General features: G+C 53.5%; 5 protein-coding genes across 5 annotated transcripts; 2 read left to right on the forward strand and 3 right to left on the reverse strand.

The window, feature by feature from the left end:
- Positions 1 to 272: 272 nt before the first annotated feature.
- Positions 273 to 4,104, reverse strand: CLAFUR5_03822 (Cell division control protein 25; the record flags this gene model as incomplete). Its single annotated transcript, XM_047902970.1, has 5 exons — positions 273 to 300; positions 352 to 3,131; positions 3,205 to 3,671; positions 3,721 to 3,769; positions 3,841 to 4,104. 5 exons carry the CDS (start codon positions 4,102 to 4,104, stop codon positions 273 to 275), a joined length of 3,588 nt encoding a protein of 1,195 aa, XP_047758876.1.
- A 3,221-nt stretch (positions 4,105 to 7,325) lies between these two features.
- CLAFUR5_03823 (Transcriptional regulator) lies at positions 7,326 to 10,197 on the forward strand (the record flags this gene model as incomplete). The annotated part of the gene is made up of 5 exons (XM_047902971.1): positions 7,326 to 7,445; positions 7,611 to 7,681; positions 7,781 to 7,820; positions 7,874 to 9,996; positions 10,050 to 10,197. 5 exons carry the CDS (start codon positions 7,326 to 7,328, stop codon positions 10,195 to 10,197), a joined length of 2,502 nt encoding a protein of 833 aa, XP_047758875.1.
- A 1,165-nt stretch (positions 10,198 to 11,362) lies between these two features.
- Positions 11,363 to 12,214, forward strand: CLAFUR5_03824 (uncharacterized protein; the record flags this gene model as incomplete). Its single annotated transcript, XM_047902972.1, has 2 exons — positions 11,363 to 12,090; positions 12,148 to 12,214. 2 exons carry the CDS (start codon positions 11,363 to 11,365, stop codon positions 12,212 to 12,214), a joined length of 795 nt encoding a protein of 264 aa, XP_047758878.1.
- A 69-nt stretch (positions 12,215 to 12,283) lies between these two features.
- On the reverse strand, positions 12,284 to 13,006 carry CLAFUR5_03825 (uncharacterized protein; the record flags this gene model as incomplete). Its single annotated transcript, XM_047902973.1, has 1 exon — positions 12,284 to 13,006. The coding sequence occupies one exon, from the start codon at positions 13,004 to 13,006 to the stop codon at positions 12,284 to 12,286; it is 723 nt and encodes a 240-aa protein (XP_047758877.1).
- Positions 13,007 to 13,865: 859 nt separating this feature from the next.
- CLAFUR5_03826 ((R,R)-butanediol dehydrogenase) lies at positions 13,866 to 15,107 on the reverse strand (the record flags this gene model as incomplete). Its single annotated transcript, XM_047902974.1, has 4 exons — positions 13,866 to 13,999; positions 14,058 to 14,163; positions 14,209 to 14,939; positions 15,005 to 15,107. 4 exons carry the CDS (start codon positions 15,105 to 15,107, stop codon positions 13,866 to 13,868), a joined length of 1,074 nt encoding a protein of 357 aa, XP_047758880.1.
- Positions 15,108 to 15,994: the final 887 nt, after the last annotated feature.

The raw sequence follows: 15,994 nt of genomic DNA on the forward strand, positions 1-15,994 counted from the left end.
ACATCATTCCGTCGTATCCCCATTCGTTCCCTCCGTTGATCGCATATATGAGAGCCAAGATTGGCAGCCACCATATTTATGACTCGTCCCAATCCTTACACCACCGGCGAAAAGGCGAAGGAAGGGTATTTGTAACTGCCCAGGTAGTTGACTGATTTCGTCTTCTTCGCCCGCGGAGTCTTGGGCGACTTTGGCGGTTTTGGCGGGTTTGGCGATCTGGGCGATATGGGTTCAAAGAAAGAGCTTGCTGTAGTCTCTGTGGAGCTCCTAGACTACAAGAAACCCGATTCTGACAACAATCTGGAGCAAATGTTAGCAATGGCCATGGTCATGAAGCGATGGAGATCTTACCTCGCGATCTTCTCATCCTCCCTCTCACGCGGCTCTACCTGCAGACTGCGCTCGTACATCTCATGCACGTCTCCAGCACTCTGCATGTTACGAAGAATGTAGTCCTGGAGCTCGGGCACAGACTGTAGTCCATACGGCACATTCTGGTACTGCTGGATGTCGCGGATGACCTCTGCGGTCTTCGCTCGCTTGGCGAAGTTGATCAATTGTGTCTTCTTGATGATGCCAGGAATACCGTCTTCGATGAACGTCAAATCTGTCAGGTAGATACCGAAGAATGGGATGCAGGGCGGGTTCGCCTTGTGTAGCGATTCGCGGTACTCCAAGAAGTTCTTCGTGGAGCCCATTAGTTTGCGCATCGATTCCAGTGTCGCGGTCGTCCTAGCATTGACTTGAGACCACGTCCTATTCAGTCGATGGATCGGTGCCGAGCCTAGCGCAGAGATAATGGATGTCAGGCAAGAGAAGTTGTTGAGTGTTCGACACTTGTCGGCGATCGAGACAAAGTGCTTGATGACCACAACACGTCTCTTGACGTCGGCTTGTGTGAGAATCATCTGCGCGACCCAGTTTGTAAGCTGGTTAGAGTGAAGGATGAGTGCCTTCACGTTCTCCGCTGGATCTGCCTCTCCCGGCGCGAGCTTCTTCTGCCAGGTCTTGTTCAAGCATTCCGTGGGCTTGATCTTTCCGTAAAGCTTCGATTCGATTATCGTCAGCTGTCGCGCGAACTCCAGCGCATCAATGTCTAAGAACTTGAGCTTCTTCATGTTCTTCGGTATGATCGGCGCCGGCGCTTGTGAGTTCAATGTAAGGACTAGTCGCTTATTCGACGAGTCCTGGCCACGTAGTCGTTGCTCGATCGCGGCGATCAAAGGCACAGCTCCAGGTGTGCTTGTCGACTGGACAGTATCTTTTGCGAAAGTGTGAACGCGCTGCAGCAATTTCTGGCTGACCTCGTCGTTCGCCTCCATCCAATAGTTGTCCATCCACGACTTCAAAATGTTGACCACTCTGAATCTGATCGGCTTCTGTTTCTTGTCGATCCATGTTTGCATATCTTGTCCAGTCAAGCCGTACAGGGGCTGTATCGTCCATCGCTTTACGAGTAGCTCAAAGAGCTCTTCCGCCGAGGTGAATGACCGATACGTCAGGAGGAAAGTGTTGTTGAAGGGCGAATCCAGTCGGTCGTGTCGCGTCAGCTGTTCCACCAGACCAACCAGAGTACCTCCTCGCAGCTGCGGTGGATCTACCTTGATGTCGTAAGCAATCTCACCTTCGTGGTCCAGCCGCAAGTAGTCGGGCATCTCTTCGGAGTCGCGACCTGGCGCGTTGGCAGCAGGCACCTGCCCAAAAAAGCGCTCGACCTTCGAACTGTTGGAGCTTTCTGCACTGCGCGCAGATGGTGGAGGTGCGTTTGTGCCTTCGGAGTAGGACTTTGATGTGCCAATGTCCGCAAGAGTTGGTCGCAAGTGGTTCTTGTTCTTCACCTGCTGCTCGAATGGCGCGCCTCCATCTGTGAGGCGGTGTTCCTTGTTCGAGTCGTGTGGTATCAGCTCTGAGAGGAGTTGTAGGGAGAAGTAGATCTGGTTAGTAGCAGTGTCCAGGTCTCGGCCAACAGACTTCAGGCGAGTCAACCGCTCTTCAAGAGATGGTCCCCTGATCTCTGCCCATTCGTCTCCAAGTGGGCTTGCAACAATCTGGCACGCGACGATGAGGTCCGCAGTGGAGTCGTAAAACCTCTGCTTGTGCTCGGCGAAGTCGTTCAGCTGAGGGGTCTGTAGCGGTGAATGAAGTGGTTGCAAGTTGACGGACTCGATCGTGGACATGTATGGCCGACAGACCTCAATCACTTGTGTGCCAGACCTGCATATCGCGTCGCCAATCTGTCGGTGTTTGTGATGTGTGATGAGTTTATCCCGCAGCACGAGATGTTCGTCGAGTCTTCGAATGCTGGATACAATGAGCCGCTTGAGGTCGTCAAGTCGCGAAAGAAGTTCAGCGTCAAGAGTGGCAGTGGGTTCTGTGGAGGTGTCGTGCTCATCGTCCATGAAGGACATGGATCCATTGCGATCTCGCGGGTCAAGTCCGTTGCTCTGCCAATTACCGGCAGTCTTACTGCCCATAACGAAGCCTGGCGTCAGGCGGGGAATCTCTTCGCCACGCTGCTGGCGCGCGACCTCAACGAAGCCGTACACCCCATGGAGCACACCCTCAGCCTCATGCAAGCACTTCTGAGTGGAGTCTGGAGCAGGGAAGTCTGCTGCGGCAATGTGCGAAGACAGCACCAACTTGGAGAAGCGTGACATCATCTCTCTGAAGTGTGGGTAAAGGGCCTTGTTGGTAGAAATGATGGAAGGGTTGCCGCTGTGGTTGTCCGTCGTTCCAGAGCCGGCAGCAAGCAATAGACGGAGGTGGTCGGAGATATCCTCAGCTTTGCGAACGAACTCTGACCGCTCCCCAGCGCTGACGACCTCACGATATCGTTGCACCGCGCGTCGCATGTCTTCTACCATAGTATTCCAGGTCAAAGGAACAGCGTGCGCATCGTCGAAGAATCGCCGAGGTAACAACGAGGTGCTCGATCCGCCAGTCGGTGCATTAGCGAAAGAGGTCATGGTGGTACCAACGGGTGGAATACCCTGCTGCATCGCCGAAAGCGACATGTTGCTTGCTTCCGTGAGATTTGTGCGAGAGCGGCTCAGCGGATCGACTTGGCTCAGAGAATCCATGGACGTCGCAGGTGATACACCGTCAGACAAATAAGAACGCCTGCGTCGATGCTGACAGATGGAGTACGTTAGTGGGTGTCACATAGATTGCAAGCCGGGAGACACGTGCAGAAGTACAACTTACGCTCGAGGCCTTTGATCCTTGTGTGAGGGACGCGTCTTCAGCTTCTGACGCGGAAGCATAATCGGTATCATCGTCGCGCTCATAGCCAGATGACATGAAGTCTGCGGGCGGTCTAGTCTGGTCCGGGATGAATATATTGGTGCGATCTCTCGGTCCAGTCTCATTCGCAGACGTGGGTGCTTCGAGGGGTAGCTCCATTGTGCTCTCGCCGGTGAGAGTGTTGAAGTAGAACAGCCTGCCATCTGGTGTAGCCTGAGGTATCCAGAACGCCGCTTCCTCTTGGTTCACAGTCGCAGTCTCGTTGTTGTCCGACACGCGATTCGCGGGATGCTCTGCCTCCTGCTCGACGTACTCTTCCTCTGACTCTTCTGCTTCGGAATCGCCTCGTATTGTGTTGTCCATGCCATCTTCGTATGGAGGTGCCACCACCGCGCAGTAGTTGCTTGGGAACCATCCTCTGACGCCGTCTGCCCCGGTGTTAGTGATTGCCTATTGACAGGATATCCTACTACGCACGGATCACGCCATCCCACCAGCCGCTCTCCAGTTGAGTGATGACCTGGATCTGTAGGTGATACGTCAGTCCTGTCGCTCATACCAGAAGGCAGCAGCCATTGGCCTCTGGGTGTTTCTCACAATGTCTCCACTCCGAAATGAAAGAGATGTCCTATCATCCGCATCGTAGTCGTATAATGCGCGCACGTAAAGTTGCCCACCCGTGTGAGAGCCTGCCAGCCCGCTCATCCTGCGCGGCGCAAAGGGGTAATTGTCGCGCCTCGTTTGCGACGATTGCTGGCTGGATATGTCGCCCTCGTGCGTGTCTCCTCTTTCACGTGAAGCTCGAGCTGGTTGTCGTCCTTGGTCGTAATGTGGTGAGGCAGGCCGGCAGTCGGAGACCATACAGGTGGTGGAATGTGGTTGACGCCAGGGTAAGAACCCTTTCCGGGGCGCTTCTGCGGTCACAGGTAGCTCTCGCGTGCACTGCTACCCGCGCGATGCCATAGGAGTGGTGTGGATGTGAATTGGAGCAATAGAGACGTTGCTCGTCGCCCTGGAGCCGTGATTCGCAGCGCGAGAGCCGCCCTGCCAGCTAGTTCTATCGATTCTGATTGGGTTCGGCAACAGCGGCGGACCGCCACACAAAGCTGTGAATCTGGACAACAACAACTGCTCACTGCAACATTCCTCACTCCAACAGCACGAAAGACGAGGCGACGAGAGCGACACCTGATCAAGGCAGTGCGCACACTCTTCACTACCTAATTACTCATTGACAAACACGGGATCCTACACCAATCACAAGCTAAACCGGAGTGCTATAGCTGCCCCTCTTTCTTGGTCTTGTGAAAGCAGCAGAGGAACGATAGAGTGCAAGTTCTCCTCTTGCTTTGCGGATGCTTTCCAACCGGATTACTTGTGAAGCCAAATGAGTCCAAGTCGCCCCATCATTCGGCAATCTTCGCATGTCTTCGGCATGATTGCATGACGGTCGACAAGGTATCCTAGCAATACATGTCATCCCTATCTCTCTGAGTAGAATGGGGACGCGCGCAAGGCGCTAACACTGTGCCATGCGGCTTGCATGAATTGGCTCGTGGGCGTGTGGTTGTATACTGCAAGAGCGATGCTTGATTGCACTGACCTGTGCAGGGCAGAGTTGATCCCTTTGATATTTGGTCGACAAAACTCTTTACCCTGGTTACAGGGCCTTAAGCTGGATTACGTTCACAAAATTGCCTGTGCAAGCCTTGTAGCGACAGACCGGACCAGTCAGACTCTGTCGTTGACAAGCAACGTTCAAAACTTAGACAGGGCCTCCGCACTGACTTCGCCCGACAAGAGGTGTAAAGGGATGGTAAGAATTGGTACACAGACAGGTCATCGTATAAAGTCTGTCCAGCATTCTGAGAAACGAAGCCGGAATCGCAATGATAGAACCCAGACAGCATTTCAACTTACCTTGGATGGTAGGGCTAGACTCAAAGGCATTGATCGAGCATGTCAAGGTCTTCGACTCTTCGCGACAGTCGAAGGTATGTTGTGGAGTCGCCAGTGTCTGGTAGAGGCAGGCATTCGACACTACTTCACCGCATCTTGCGCGAACACACTAGCAGGCACCTGTTCTCGTGAGATGACAAACGAGGGGCCATTGTCTCGTGAATCAGGTGTTTGCAAGTGCGAGTCGCAACGATCTATCTGGCGATCTCGCATCTCGTATTTTGCGCAGATGATGAGTTGGGCAGCTGGCCTTCCTCCCTTCGAGATCGAATGGTGTCTGCTCTCGAGTCAAGATGGATGGTGGGCCAGGCAAATCACGAGATCCAGTTGCGATGCCGGCACATGTGAACCCAGCAGTTTGACTCGCGCGCCGACTAGCACACGGGGATGGCTTCCGCAGCCTAGCTTCTGCCCCGAGCCGGGCCTAAACTCTGATAGACTAGCCGCGCCAACGGGAGTTGTGATCCGACACGGCGTTCTGGCCGTGGGTGAAAGAGTACCGGAAGCGAACTGCTCTCACAGGCAGATAACCCAGACGGCAAGCCGGACAGATGGGGAGAACAAGAAATGAAGGCCGGGAAATCCTTGTCTTAAAAAGAACCTGTGCTCGTGTGACGGTGTGACCAGTCCGCGAACCGTGGCAGACATTCGTTGGCAGAGGTGTTGTGTGTGTGCCCCTCCTCAGTGGTTGGAGGGGAAGGGTTGCGGACTTCTTCTGTTTGTCAATGGGCAGAGGGGTCGAAGTTTTGGCAAAAGTGTTTGTTTGAAACAATGGGCATGTCGGCCGCCTGCGACTTCAATCCAAGCCTCATCAATTCAAGCCTGCTCGGAATTCCGCTTGGTCGTCATCGTCGAAAGGTGGGGTGGGCCGACATGTGAGGTTACGAGGTGGGCATGGTCCTTCAAGGGGTTCCGAGATTTGATCGATCACAAAAGCGTTTGTTGCCGCGCCTGATGCTGTTTCGATGCGACAGCCACTGTCGCTCCTGAGCGAATGAAGTGGTCCTGCGCAGAGTGTGAAGGACCAGGGTGGGTGTGGACAGGCCGAGGCTTCATAATGGCGACCACTGGCGATGGATCCGGAGCGAGGACTGATGAAGAAAACATGAAAGACTCATCAAAAAGAGGTTCGACCACATCTGAACCGGTTGTCGTAGCCTGGCCCGGGGAAGTTCGCTAGCGCGCGCTGGCCGTTGGTTCCATAGCCAAGGAGACGGGTGGATCTTGATCCGCGGGCAGTGTGTCGATGCAGCAGAATGCAGTATCAATATGTTGCTGTCGTCGAGGTCAGTATGATGCGCGCTGATAGCGCAAAGACTGGAAGTCCGCAATTTCTTGTGAGGCGGCGACGCAGGAACAGCAAGCATCATTCCGTGTGTTGTGTAATAAGGATCCGGAGAGATGTTTGGGATGGCTGGGGTGGGGCATTCACCGCCACCAGTCACAGAGTGCCGCCACATACCGCTGCGTGGGTTGTCATGGTACTGCAAGGCGGTGGGGGACTGTTCTCGGCGAGTAAGCACTTGCGGGCCTGCAGCAGAGCGCGTTGTACAGCGTCTTGTTATAGGTCAGATGCGGACTGAGCTGTCAGTCAGCGTTGCAGGAAGAAACACGAAATTTTGAACTCGGGCATCGAAAGAGCCACGCTGAAGTCGTTTCGATGGCACATCGTGTTCAATATGCAGTCGAGTCTGGCTCCCGTCAACTTGCGGACGAGGCTCGCGAGAGAAAACCTGCTGCAGAGAGTAGTCGAGCATGAAAGTTTAGTGTGTTTTAGTGGGACGGACGGGAATCATTCACGTAGTTAGCGCTTTTCGCTCCTTCCGCGTGCTCTCCTCTCCCCGCCAACTTGAACGACTTTCCGCTTCCTATCCCCCTCTCCATCATCCACCACCCGAGCCTCGACATCGCCACGACGTCTTGCATCGGCTGCGCAGCTCGAGGAACAGCTGTGTATTACCTTCCATTGGAAACGTCATCGGCACGACCACCAAAACCGCCGCTCATGTACGCTCTCATAAGAGCGCATCCCATCGACAACCACACCGACACCGAGATTTGATCATTGGCATCGCGGCGCACTCAACTTCATCGCCGCCCCATTCGCCTAGCGACCGCACGACATGTCCGCTGTCGGTACCCTCCAGCCCACGGCCGCGCCGACGTCGCCCACCACCACTCGAAAGGCCTCCACCAACGGCGAGGCGAAAGAGAAAGAGAAGGAGAAGCGCTACAAGTGCCAGGTACGATCTCCTACAATACATACGTATCGCCGGTGCAGTCGCATGGAGATTCGCAAGATGGCTACGAGGAAACATTCGATGCAGGAAACACCTTGCACGCCCCACCGCTCATTGCCTCAGCGCATAGGTTCATGAGGGACATGGCTAACATACTCTCGACTCTAGTTCTGCGCCAGAGCCTTTTCAAGATCAGAACACAGATCCAGACATGAGAGAAGTCACACAAAAGAGCGCCCGTAAGCCAGCCATTGTACACGAGCCAGCATGAGACTCGAGACGCCCCTCGATGCTCATGGCTTGAGCCCCTCCAAGTATAAAAGACTAACAAGCGCTAGGTTTAAATGCATGAAGTGTAGGAGCACATTTGTCCGTCGCGTAAGTTCATTGCTGCTGTCGCTCGTTGTCACGAATACTGATGTTTCCCTCAGGACCTTCTACTACGACACGATCGAACAGTCCACGCCAAAGATGGTGGGGTCCCGCTACAAAGTGAAGCAAAGCGACGCAACACCGGCACCAAGTCAGCAGCTCAGAACGGCGAGTCGTCTTCATCGAAGCTCCCGGACCTCGATGATTCGTCCATGGATACCAGCTTCATGGATGGCGCCAACGGACTCGATGTCGAGCAGGCTGCTATGCTCATGACAAACTTCCAGCAGAAGGCGGCCTTGTCTGGTGTTGACCAAGCGACTATCGGCGCTGAACCTCTCATTACCCCTCATGGGCTGCCATCACTGGAGCCGGCCACCCTTACGCACTACCCAGGCTCAATGACATTGCCGCAAATGCAAGGCTGGGACACAATGCTGCCGCAGACCATCACACAGCCAAAGGCGCCTTCAATCTCTTCGAATGGTGAAGCACATCACGATATGCTGCCCTATCCGAACAGCGTTCTCGGCACCTCGACCAGTACGCTCCCTCCTCTTATGGAGCGTAGCGAGAGCCAGCCGGATGGTCTACCCTCATTCAACGCATCGACCATGATGGGTGGCTTGGCAACTCCCGGCGCCCTTTCGCCATTCCCATCAATGATGGGCCCAGTGTCTCCTGTTGACTATCGTCGATCGCCCGGCCCACCACAGCAATGTACGATGGCAAAAGCACCGCAAGTCGAATCCGAGGACTCCATCAATCGCATCATGGATAACATCCGTCACTGCGACAGTGAAGGCGCTCTTGTCGAGACGTTCCGTCTGCCACAGCTTTCAGTCCTGAACCGCTACTTGTCAACCTACTTCAACTTCTTCCATCATCATCTGCCGTTCCTGCACCCGGCGTCATTCAACCCATCTGTGATTCCCGCGCCATTACTGCTGTCAGTCCTGTCGATCGGCGCGTTGTACACCTTTGAGCAGGATCAGGCCTACATGCTTCACATTGGGTCCAAGGTGCTGGTGACGCAATTCCTCCAGAAAAAGGACAACTTCAGCTCGCGCAAATGCCCGCTGTGGATGATGCAGAGCTCATTGCTCAACATGACATTCGCCAGCTGGAGTGGTGACCCGAAGGGTCTGGAGTGGGCGTGTTCCATCAAATCGCTGCTCGCGAACATGGTCGCCGGCAACAGGTATGAACTGAAGCTGCGCAGCGATGCGAGAGAGGGCAGACAACCAACACACGCCGAGTGGATCGAAGACGAGGGTTGCAGGCGAACATACTATGCTGTGTACATCTTCTTCGGCCTCTTGACACTCACCTACAACCACACGCCCGCGATCAGCTTCAACGAGTTCGACACCTTAGAATTGCCTTCATCAGAATCGCTCTGGAATATGGAGGGTACGGACCACGATAGCTGGATTGAAGTCTTGACAGCATCAACCATTGTCACCTTCCGCGAGGCGCACGATGCTCTGTTCCAAGGCGAAGATGCGCGCTACAGTGCATTCGCCACACGTGTAATGATCAACGCGTTGTTCCTGGAAGTCTGGTATCACAAGCGCAGTCCAGAGGCGCTGCAAGATGTGGTGACAGAGTGGAAGCTACGCCTGGCGCTTGACACTTGGGAGAAGTCGTTGGAGCTTTGTGAGCCCGAGACGTCGGTCGTGCAGCTCAGTGCGCCACACAAGGGCCACCCACTGATATTCAATGCGATGGCGATGTATAGGAACACACGCGCAAGACTGCTCGTCGATTTGAAGTCGGTGCAAGAAGCGCTTCGCTACCACGACTCCTACGAGGTTGCCGCGGCAATGACGAATGCTCGCGACAATGTCAAGAGATCTGAGGAGATGCTCAAGGTCATTCAAGCCTGCTTCGACTGCATCGAGGTTGCAGCTCTACAGGGCATCAGATGGGTTGCGCGGACTTCAGCTACTAATTGGAGTATCGAGCATCCACTGTGTGGCCTGGACCTTATCGTGGTCCTCAGCTTGTGGCTGTGGAGAGTCGAACACGACAGTGAGCCAGCCACCGCTGAAGAAAAGGTCATGTATCAGAAGCTACGAAGCCTATTCGACGATGATACTGTCGATGGGTTCGGTCAGAAGCTCAGCTCGACCGTTGCCCGACTCTGGGGCAGCATGATTGACGAAGTAGTCGTCTGGGGGTAAGTACTTGTCCCTGCAATGTCCTAAAATAACATACTGACCTCTTCTGCAGCATCACAAAGCTCATGGGCGAATCCTTCAAGTTGCATGCTCACGCACTCCACGGGTTCGAAGACTCGATCGTGGCTGGTGCTGAGCAGTCGCAAGAACCGCCGGTCCAGACGTTGGCACCACACGCCACGGAAGTCACGGCCTACTAAACCTTTCACGACTTCACGACCCTTACCAACCTGCGCTGCCATAATAGTGTATCACCAACGCACTCCCGGCCGCACCATTCTGTACTATTCTCCTTTCTTCCGGCGTTCTGGGGCATCGAGTTTTGTGTGTACGAAGAATCAACAACAGCAGGGCAACAGTGCTTTCACTATCGGCAGTCCAGCTTTTGTTTGTCTATCCTTTCGGCGGAAATCGGGCAGACGGACTCCACGGGAGACCATTAATTACCTCTAATCACACCAGGCTTGCTCACTGCAAGAAGGGCAGCGAGCAGGTCTCGAGTTGCTTGGTCCGCGGAACAGGAATTCCGTCGAGGATGCGTCTATTTTGCTTGCTTGAGTTTTCCGCGTTATATACCATGTGCGTGTATCAGCATCTGAGGTTTTTGCTTGAACAGCTCGCGCCGAAAAGTGGCGCGAAATAGCAGGAGCTTTGGGACGGAGCATAGCGTGTTATTCCTTGGTCCGTTGGGACGAGTGCAGAGTGTACTATATGTACTTGGTATACACAAGACTGATCGATGGAATCTCTCACCTTGCAGAGTGTCCAGCTCGGATCCTGGCAAAGGTAAAAGATCCCTGCAATCTCATGGTCGCACAAGCGAGACTTCGGTTGGAGTGCAAGGACGATCCACAGTCGTACAACAACATCACCTTTGACAAACAATGCCTGATGAAGCCCAGCAACATACGCAACACATGATTATTCACCATACTCGATGTCCGACGTGAGATCGATGTAGTGGAAGGATTCGGTGCTTCCAACCTCCGAAGATGGGCAGCGCTGACCTCATGACTTTGACTGGTACACGTCTGATCGAAGCCATCATAGACAGATCAATCAGCAGAGCCTCGCAAGGTACTACAAAACTCTCCTGTTGACCACGTCTTCCTCATTCTTGTAGCACTATTTATCAGGCTCACTGTGTAACACGCCGCCTTGAAGCACCAACCAGAGTCCAGCCCGATCCTTCGAATCCTCGTATTCTATAGGTAGGCAACAAGGCAACGATCAGCACCAAAAAATCCATCTTCACCTGCCCGTGACAGCAACACTCTCGGTATCCACCACCCACACCACCCCCCATCACCACCCCCCATCACCACCACCACAATGGACCAACTAACCTCCCACCTCACAGCAATCATGGGCGTCTCCCTCAGCACCGCCCGCTACCTCGCCCCCGCCTCCTTCCTCTACGACTTCGCCGCCCAACAATACGGCATGCTTTCCTCCCCCAACATGAAAGACGTCCACGACGCCAACTTATCCTTCTTCTCCCCGCAACCCTTCTTCATCGCAGCCTTCTTCTTCCCGCAACAACTCTTCCAGCTCGCATGGCTCTACAAGCTCTGGAAACTAGACCCGAAGAACGCCGCTGAGAAGAAGCAACTAGATCATATCGTCCCCTTTGTGCCGTATTATGCGCTGGGGAATGTATGTATTGGGACGTGGATGTTTTTTTGGAATAGTAGTAATTTGAAGGTTGCGAATGTTTTTGTTGTTGTTAATACGGTGGCGCAGCTTTGGTATGTTTTTACGCAGTTGCAGCCGATGGAGACGAGGAATTGGGGGAGTGTGCTCACACATGTTGTGTCGAAAACTTTCGCTGGAATTGGAGTTCTCGACATTCTGCACAATACGAGTGTGGCGTATTACAAGAATGCGCTGCCGACGCTGCCATTGAAGATTGCTACTGGGTTGAGCTTCGGAGCGCTGGGTGCTTGCTCGGATTGGATCTTTGGAGGTTGCTTGGTGTACGATTTGATTGCGCTGAGTGTTGGACAAGCATCGTACGAGCAGGACTGGAGCAGAGTGTTGGGAGGATTTGCGCTTGGCACGGCGGCGATTGTTGGGTTGAGGAATTATATGAAGTAGGTATTCTTCTGCTCCGGACCTTCCGACCGAACCGAATCTGACTGGGCGATCAGACCTCCATTTGTGACGAACAAGGACTACGCGACCATTGAGCAGGACGATACCGATGACCGGGCTTGAATGAGATATGATTGATGGGCTTGGTTCATTTCTACTTCTTGTAACATCTGTTTGTACAGCTATCAAAATCTACGACTCTTCGAAGTATTCAGTAATCATGCTCTGCCTCGCCACCGCTATCCCCAACTCACTGACAAACAGCATAAACTCATGTACAGATCGTTCATGATCTCCCACATACACCCGGCAATCAACCGATACATCATTCAACGCCTGTACCCGCTCAAGAAACCCCGTATCAACTCTCCCCTTGCGGCCAGCGACCGGAACCAGCAATTTCTCCATCTGGCCAACATGAAAATTCCGCAAAACCAACCGCCGACTCTGCTCATTAGCAACAAGCTCTCCCTGGACCTCAAGCAGGTTCGCAAGAACGTCGCTCAAATCATCTTCCTCGGCGGCGATATTCTCCTCGCAATCCCACAGGTCCCGGGCTGTCTTGGCGAGCGTGCGCTTGATGTACCAAGCCGCTGTCTCCATGCCGCAGGTCTCGGTAGCGTTTGCAGCTGTAGTCGAGGCCAGGTCGATGTCGTGGCCGTGCCAGCCGTAGCGCTCTAGTCTGGCGCTTCGGGCGTTGCAGTGGGTGGTGAGGGGTTCGAGGTGGGATATGGTGGTGCGGATAGGGGTGGTGGGGGTGTGTTGGAAGGAGAGTATGTCGTGCTGTTCGCGGTCGACACTCTTCTTGTGGGTATGGCATTCTTGCTGACGATGTTCGAGCGCTTGGCGGGCTTTTTGGAGGCTGGTTGTCAGCCAGCTGCGGTCGTACGCGGGAAGGATGGGTTCACCGTCCATGTAGGAGGAAAGGAATGCTATGCGCAAAAAGGCTTCGACACGCCCCTCGCGATGTTTGTATGCTCATGTTGCCAGAATTTGAGACAGCTTCAAAGCACGACGAAAGTAGGAGTTGCAGCACTGTCTCAGCCTGACTTGGGACTGACTATGATCCTCATGTGCTCGTCTTTGTTGTCGGTATGGTCTACTGGCGTCTTCTTGATTATGTCGTTGAGCAGACACAGGTCGCGGCATGACTGCACCATCCAGCTTTGAATGATTTCCGAGGGCACGTGTTGTGCCGTATTGTTTGGAGCACTGTCCGGAGCTCCCAGATGTCACAAGACAACCACAGTCACATGCACGCTTCACAGCAAAGCCATATATACTGGCGATATTTCTGTGCCCTTCGACGGTCATTCTCGGTCAACTGGCGCAGTCAATCTGCCGAAGGTTGGCTATGCTTGACAATATCACTAATGCCGACGATGCATTGATCGTAGGCCTTTATGGTCGTTGTCGTCGAGAAGCAGCTATTTGATCGAGGATGATTGTTTTGCTCTTGCTGACAGCTAAGCATCAGGTCTTTGGAATCGCCCGCATAAGGTAGCAAGCCCCCGGGGCCTGAGTAGGCTGACCCAAAACAACAGTGGCTTCGAATGCCGAAAGAACAAAGATGACCACCCTGAGCCCACGTCATGATCTACCTGAGCAATGCGAGGAAAGATGTTATTCTATCTTGATGTCAGTAGCTTCGGTACAGATATGGTACGTGGTACTGACAGTACTTTTGCCTCCAAGATAATTTCTTAATGAACATATCGGTGTTGTATAACTTTGAGGCTCGTGTCCATTTCGCGCACAAGATCGCATGAACATCTCAAATCGACTTCGGACTCACTAAGATCTTGATATGCTCATCTTTATTATTGATGAGTTCCTTGAAGCCATTCTCAATGATATCGTCCAAGCGGATCCTGCCTGTCACCATCTTCTTATAGCCTTGCAGCTTGCCTACGAGGATGTTCAGTAACGTCCTTTTGATGGCCAAGTTCACCTTCGTCATACGTACCATCAACGATCATCTGTATCACCTCCGACATAGCACGGTCATCGAAGATCAGCGTGCCTTTCATTGTAATGTGTTTGGCTAGGAATTGCCAGCATGGAATCGTGATCTGTTCCATCAGTATATGCCGCGTATAGAGTCGTCGGCAACTCACATCCTGTTCCCAGACTGCTACCATCATGTACAGACCCTCAAATTGTAGCGCATCAAGAGCTCCTGGTAAAGCACGCGGCGCGCCAGCGCAATCGAAGACAACCTCCACGCCACGATCGTCTGTGAGCTCGCTACACCGCTGAGGTACGTTCTCCTCGGACGGGTTGATGACCGTATGGCAAAAGTGTGACACCTGTTCCCTCCGTAGAGCCGTTGGTTCCGAGACAATGACGTTCTTCGCGCCAGCGGCCTTCAGGCACAATAGCAGAGCAAATCCGATCGGTCCCCCTCCAAGCACCAAAACGTCTTTGTCCCTCCAATCGGTGATTCTAGAGACCTTCATAGCATGGTGCACAATGACAAGCGGCTCCAGAACAGCCGCATACTCCAATGGGATCTGCGGAGGAAGCAGATACAACTTCCCTTCATCAACAACGACTGTCTCGCCAAATCCACCGAAACCTGTGCTGCCTCCAATGTAGCCGAGCTTTGAGCAGCAATGTGAGATCCCAGCCTTGCAAGCCAAGCAGGCGTTGCAGAGCACTCGAGGATCGACCATCACGTTATCACCGTGCTTGAACTTCGAGCCTGCTGGTGGCGATCTGACTTTGCCGCATAGCTCGTGTCCTAGCGTGACTGGAATGGTCGCCTTCGAGAGGGGATGAGGTCGCTCGGTTGTTGGGACAGTGATGGGACCGACCAGATATTCATGGAGATCACTGCCACAGATGCCTGCGTTTGTTCAGTATCAGTCGCATCACTTGGCTGTTATCGATGTAAAGAACGAGATGACCAACCGCACCATTCTACATCTACAATTACTTGACCGTCGCTGGGCTGAGGCTCTTCGACCTCGTCGACACGGATGTCGCCTCTGGCGTGGAATCTTGCTGCTTTCATGGCAATATATGATAGCTGATAGGTCCAGGTATCTGTCTTGCAAAGTATGCTGTTCCGGGACTGCAATGGAAGATAGGCATGTAGTGTGTTGATCGACGAGTCCACCCCGCGTAAGCTGCCCTACCTCGGTGCTCCTCATCGTTTGCGAGCTGCAACACATCGCAATGATGCTTGCGTCGGCATCTGTGAGTGAACAGCTGCCGTTGAAAAGCCCAAAGCCTCTCTCCTGCTATGCTACATCCGCTCGATAAGATCGAGAAGCTGCAAGAACATCAGCGTGCCTGACGAGTATTCCACGGTGTATCTCCTTTCCCGGCCTGCTACGACTGTGTGTCGAAGACGCTCTGCCAACATTTGGCGAGGGGTGGCGAGGCGGGCATTGTCACGATGCGGGGCTCGTCTTTGATCCCTCGATCACGATACGTTATGTGCGCGTTGCGTTGACACGAGTCGTTGTGGTGTTATGTAAAAGGAGCCTGGAGGAAGGAAACGCAACCTTCACCTTCTCAGCTCGGCGACAATCCTTGCACGCCAAGAGTCAGCCCTCGGTTCGGCTCACATGCTCCAACGGCTGAGGTCGCCTCTACCTTCCACGCTTTAATCTGATGGTACGATGCCATATTATTATACTACCTCCAATGACTGGCGCCCTGCCGCCCTTCGCAGCAGATCAAATGGAGCCCTATATTATCACCTTCAATTCCAAGCCCGACTCCGCCATCGAGCTCGAACGTCTCGTTCGTATTGCCATCATCTGCTTCAACATCAGGGACTTCTACCACGAGACCGCATCGGGACAGCAACTTCTCTCTCAGTCAGTTGTACTGGAAGAGGAAGAATGTGAATGCACCGTGGATGTACATGCAGTACATGGGGATGAGGAATCC

The sequence above is a fragment of the Fulvia fulva genome, chromosome 2, assembly GCF_020509005.1.
Source record: "Fulvia fulva chromosome 2, complete sequence".
In the NCBI taxonomy this organism is placed as follows: domain Eukaryota; kingdom Fungi; phylum Ascomycota; class Dothideomycetes; order Mycosphaerellales; family Mycosphaerellaceae; genus Fulvia; species Fulvia fulva.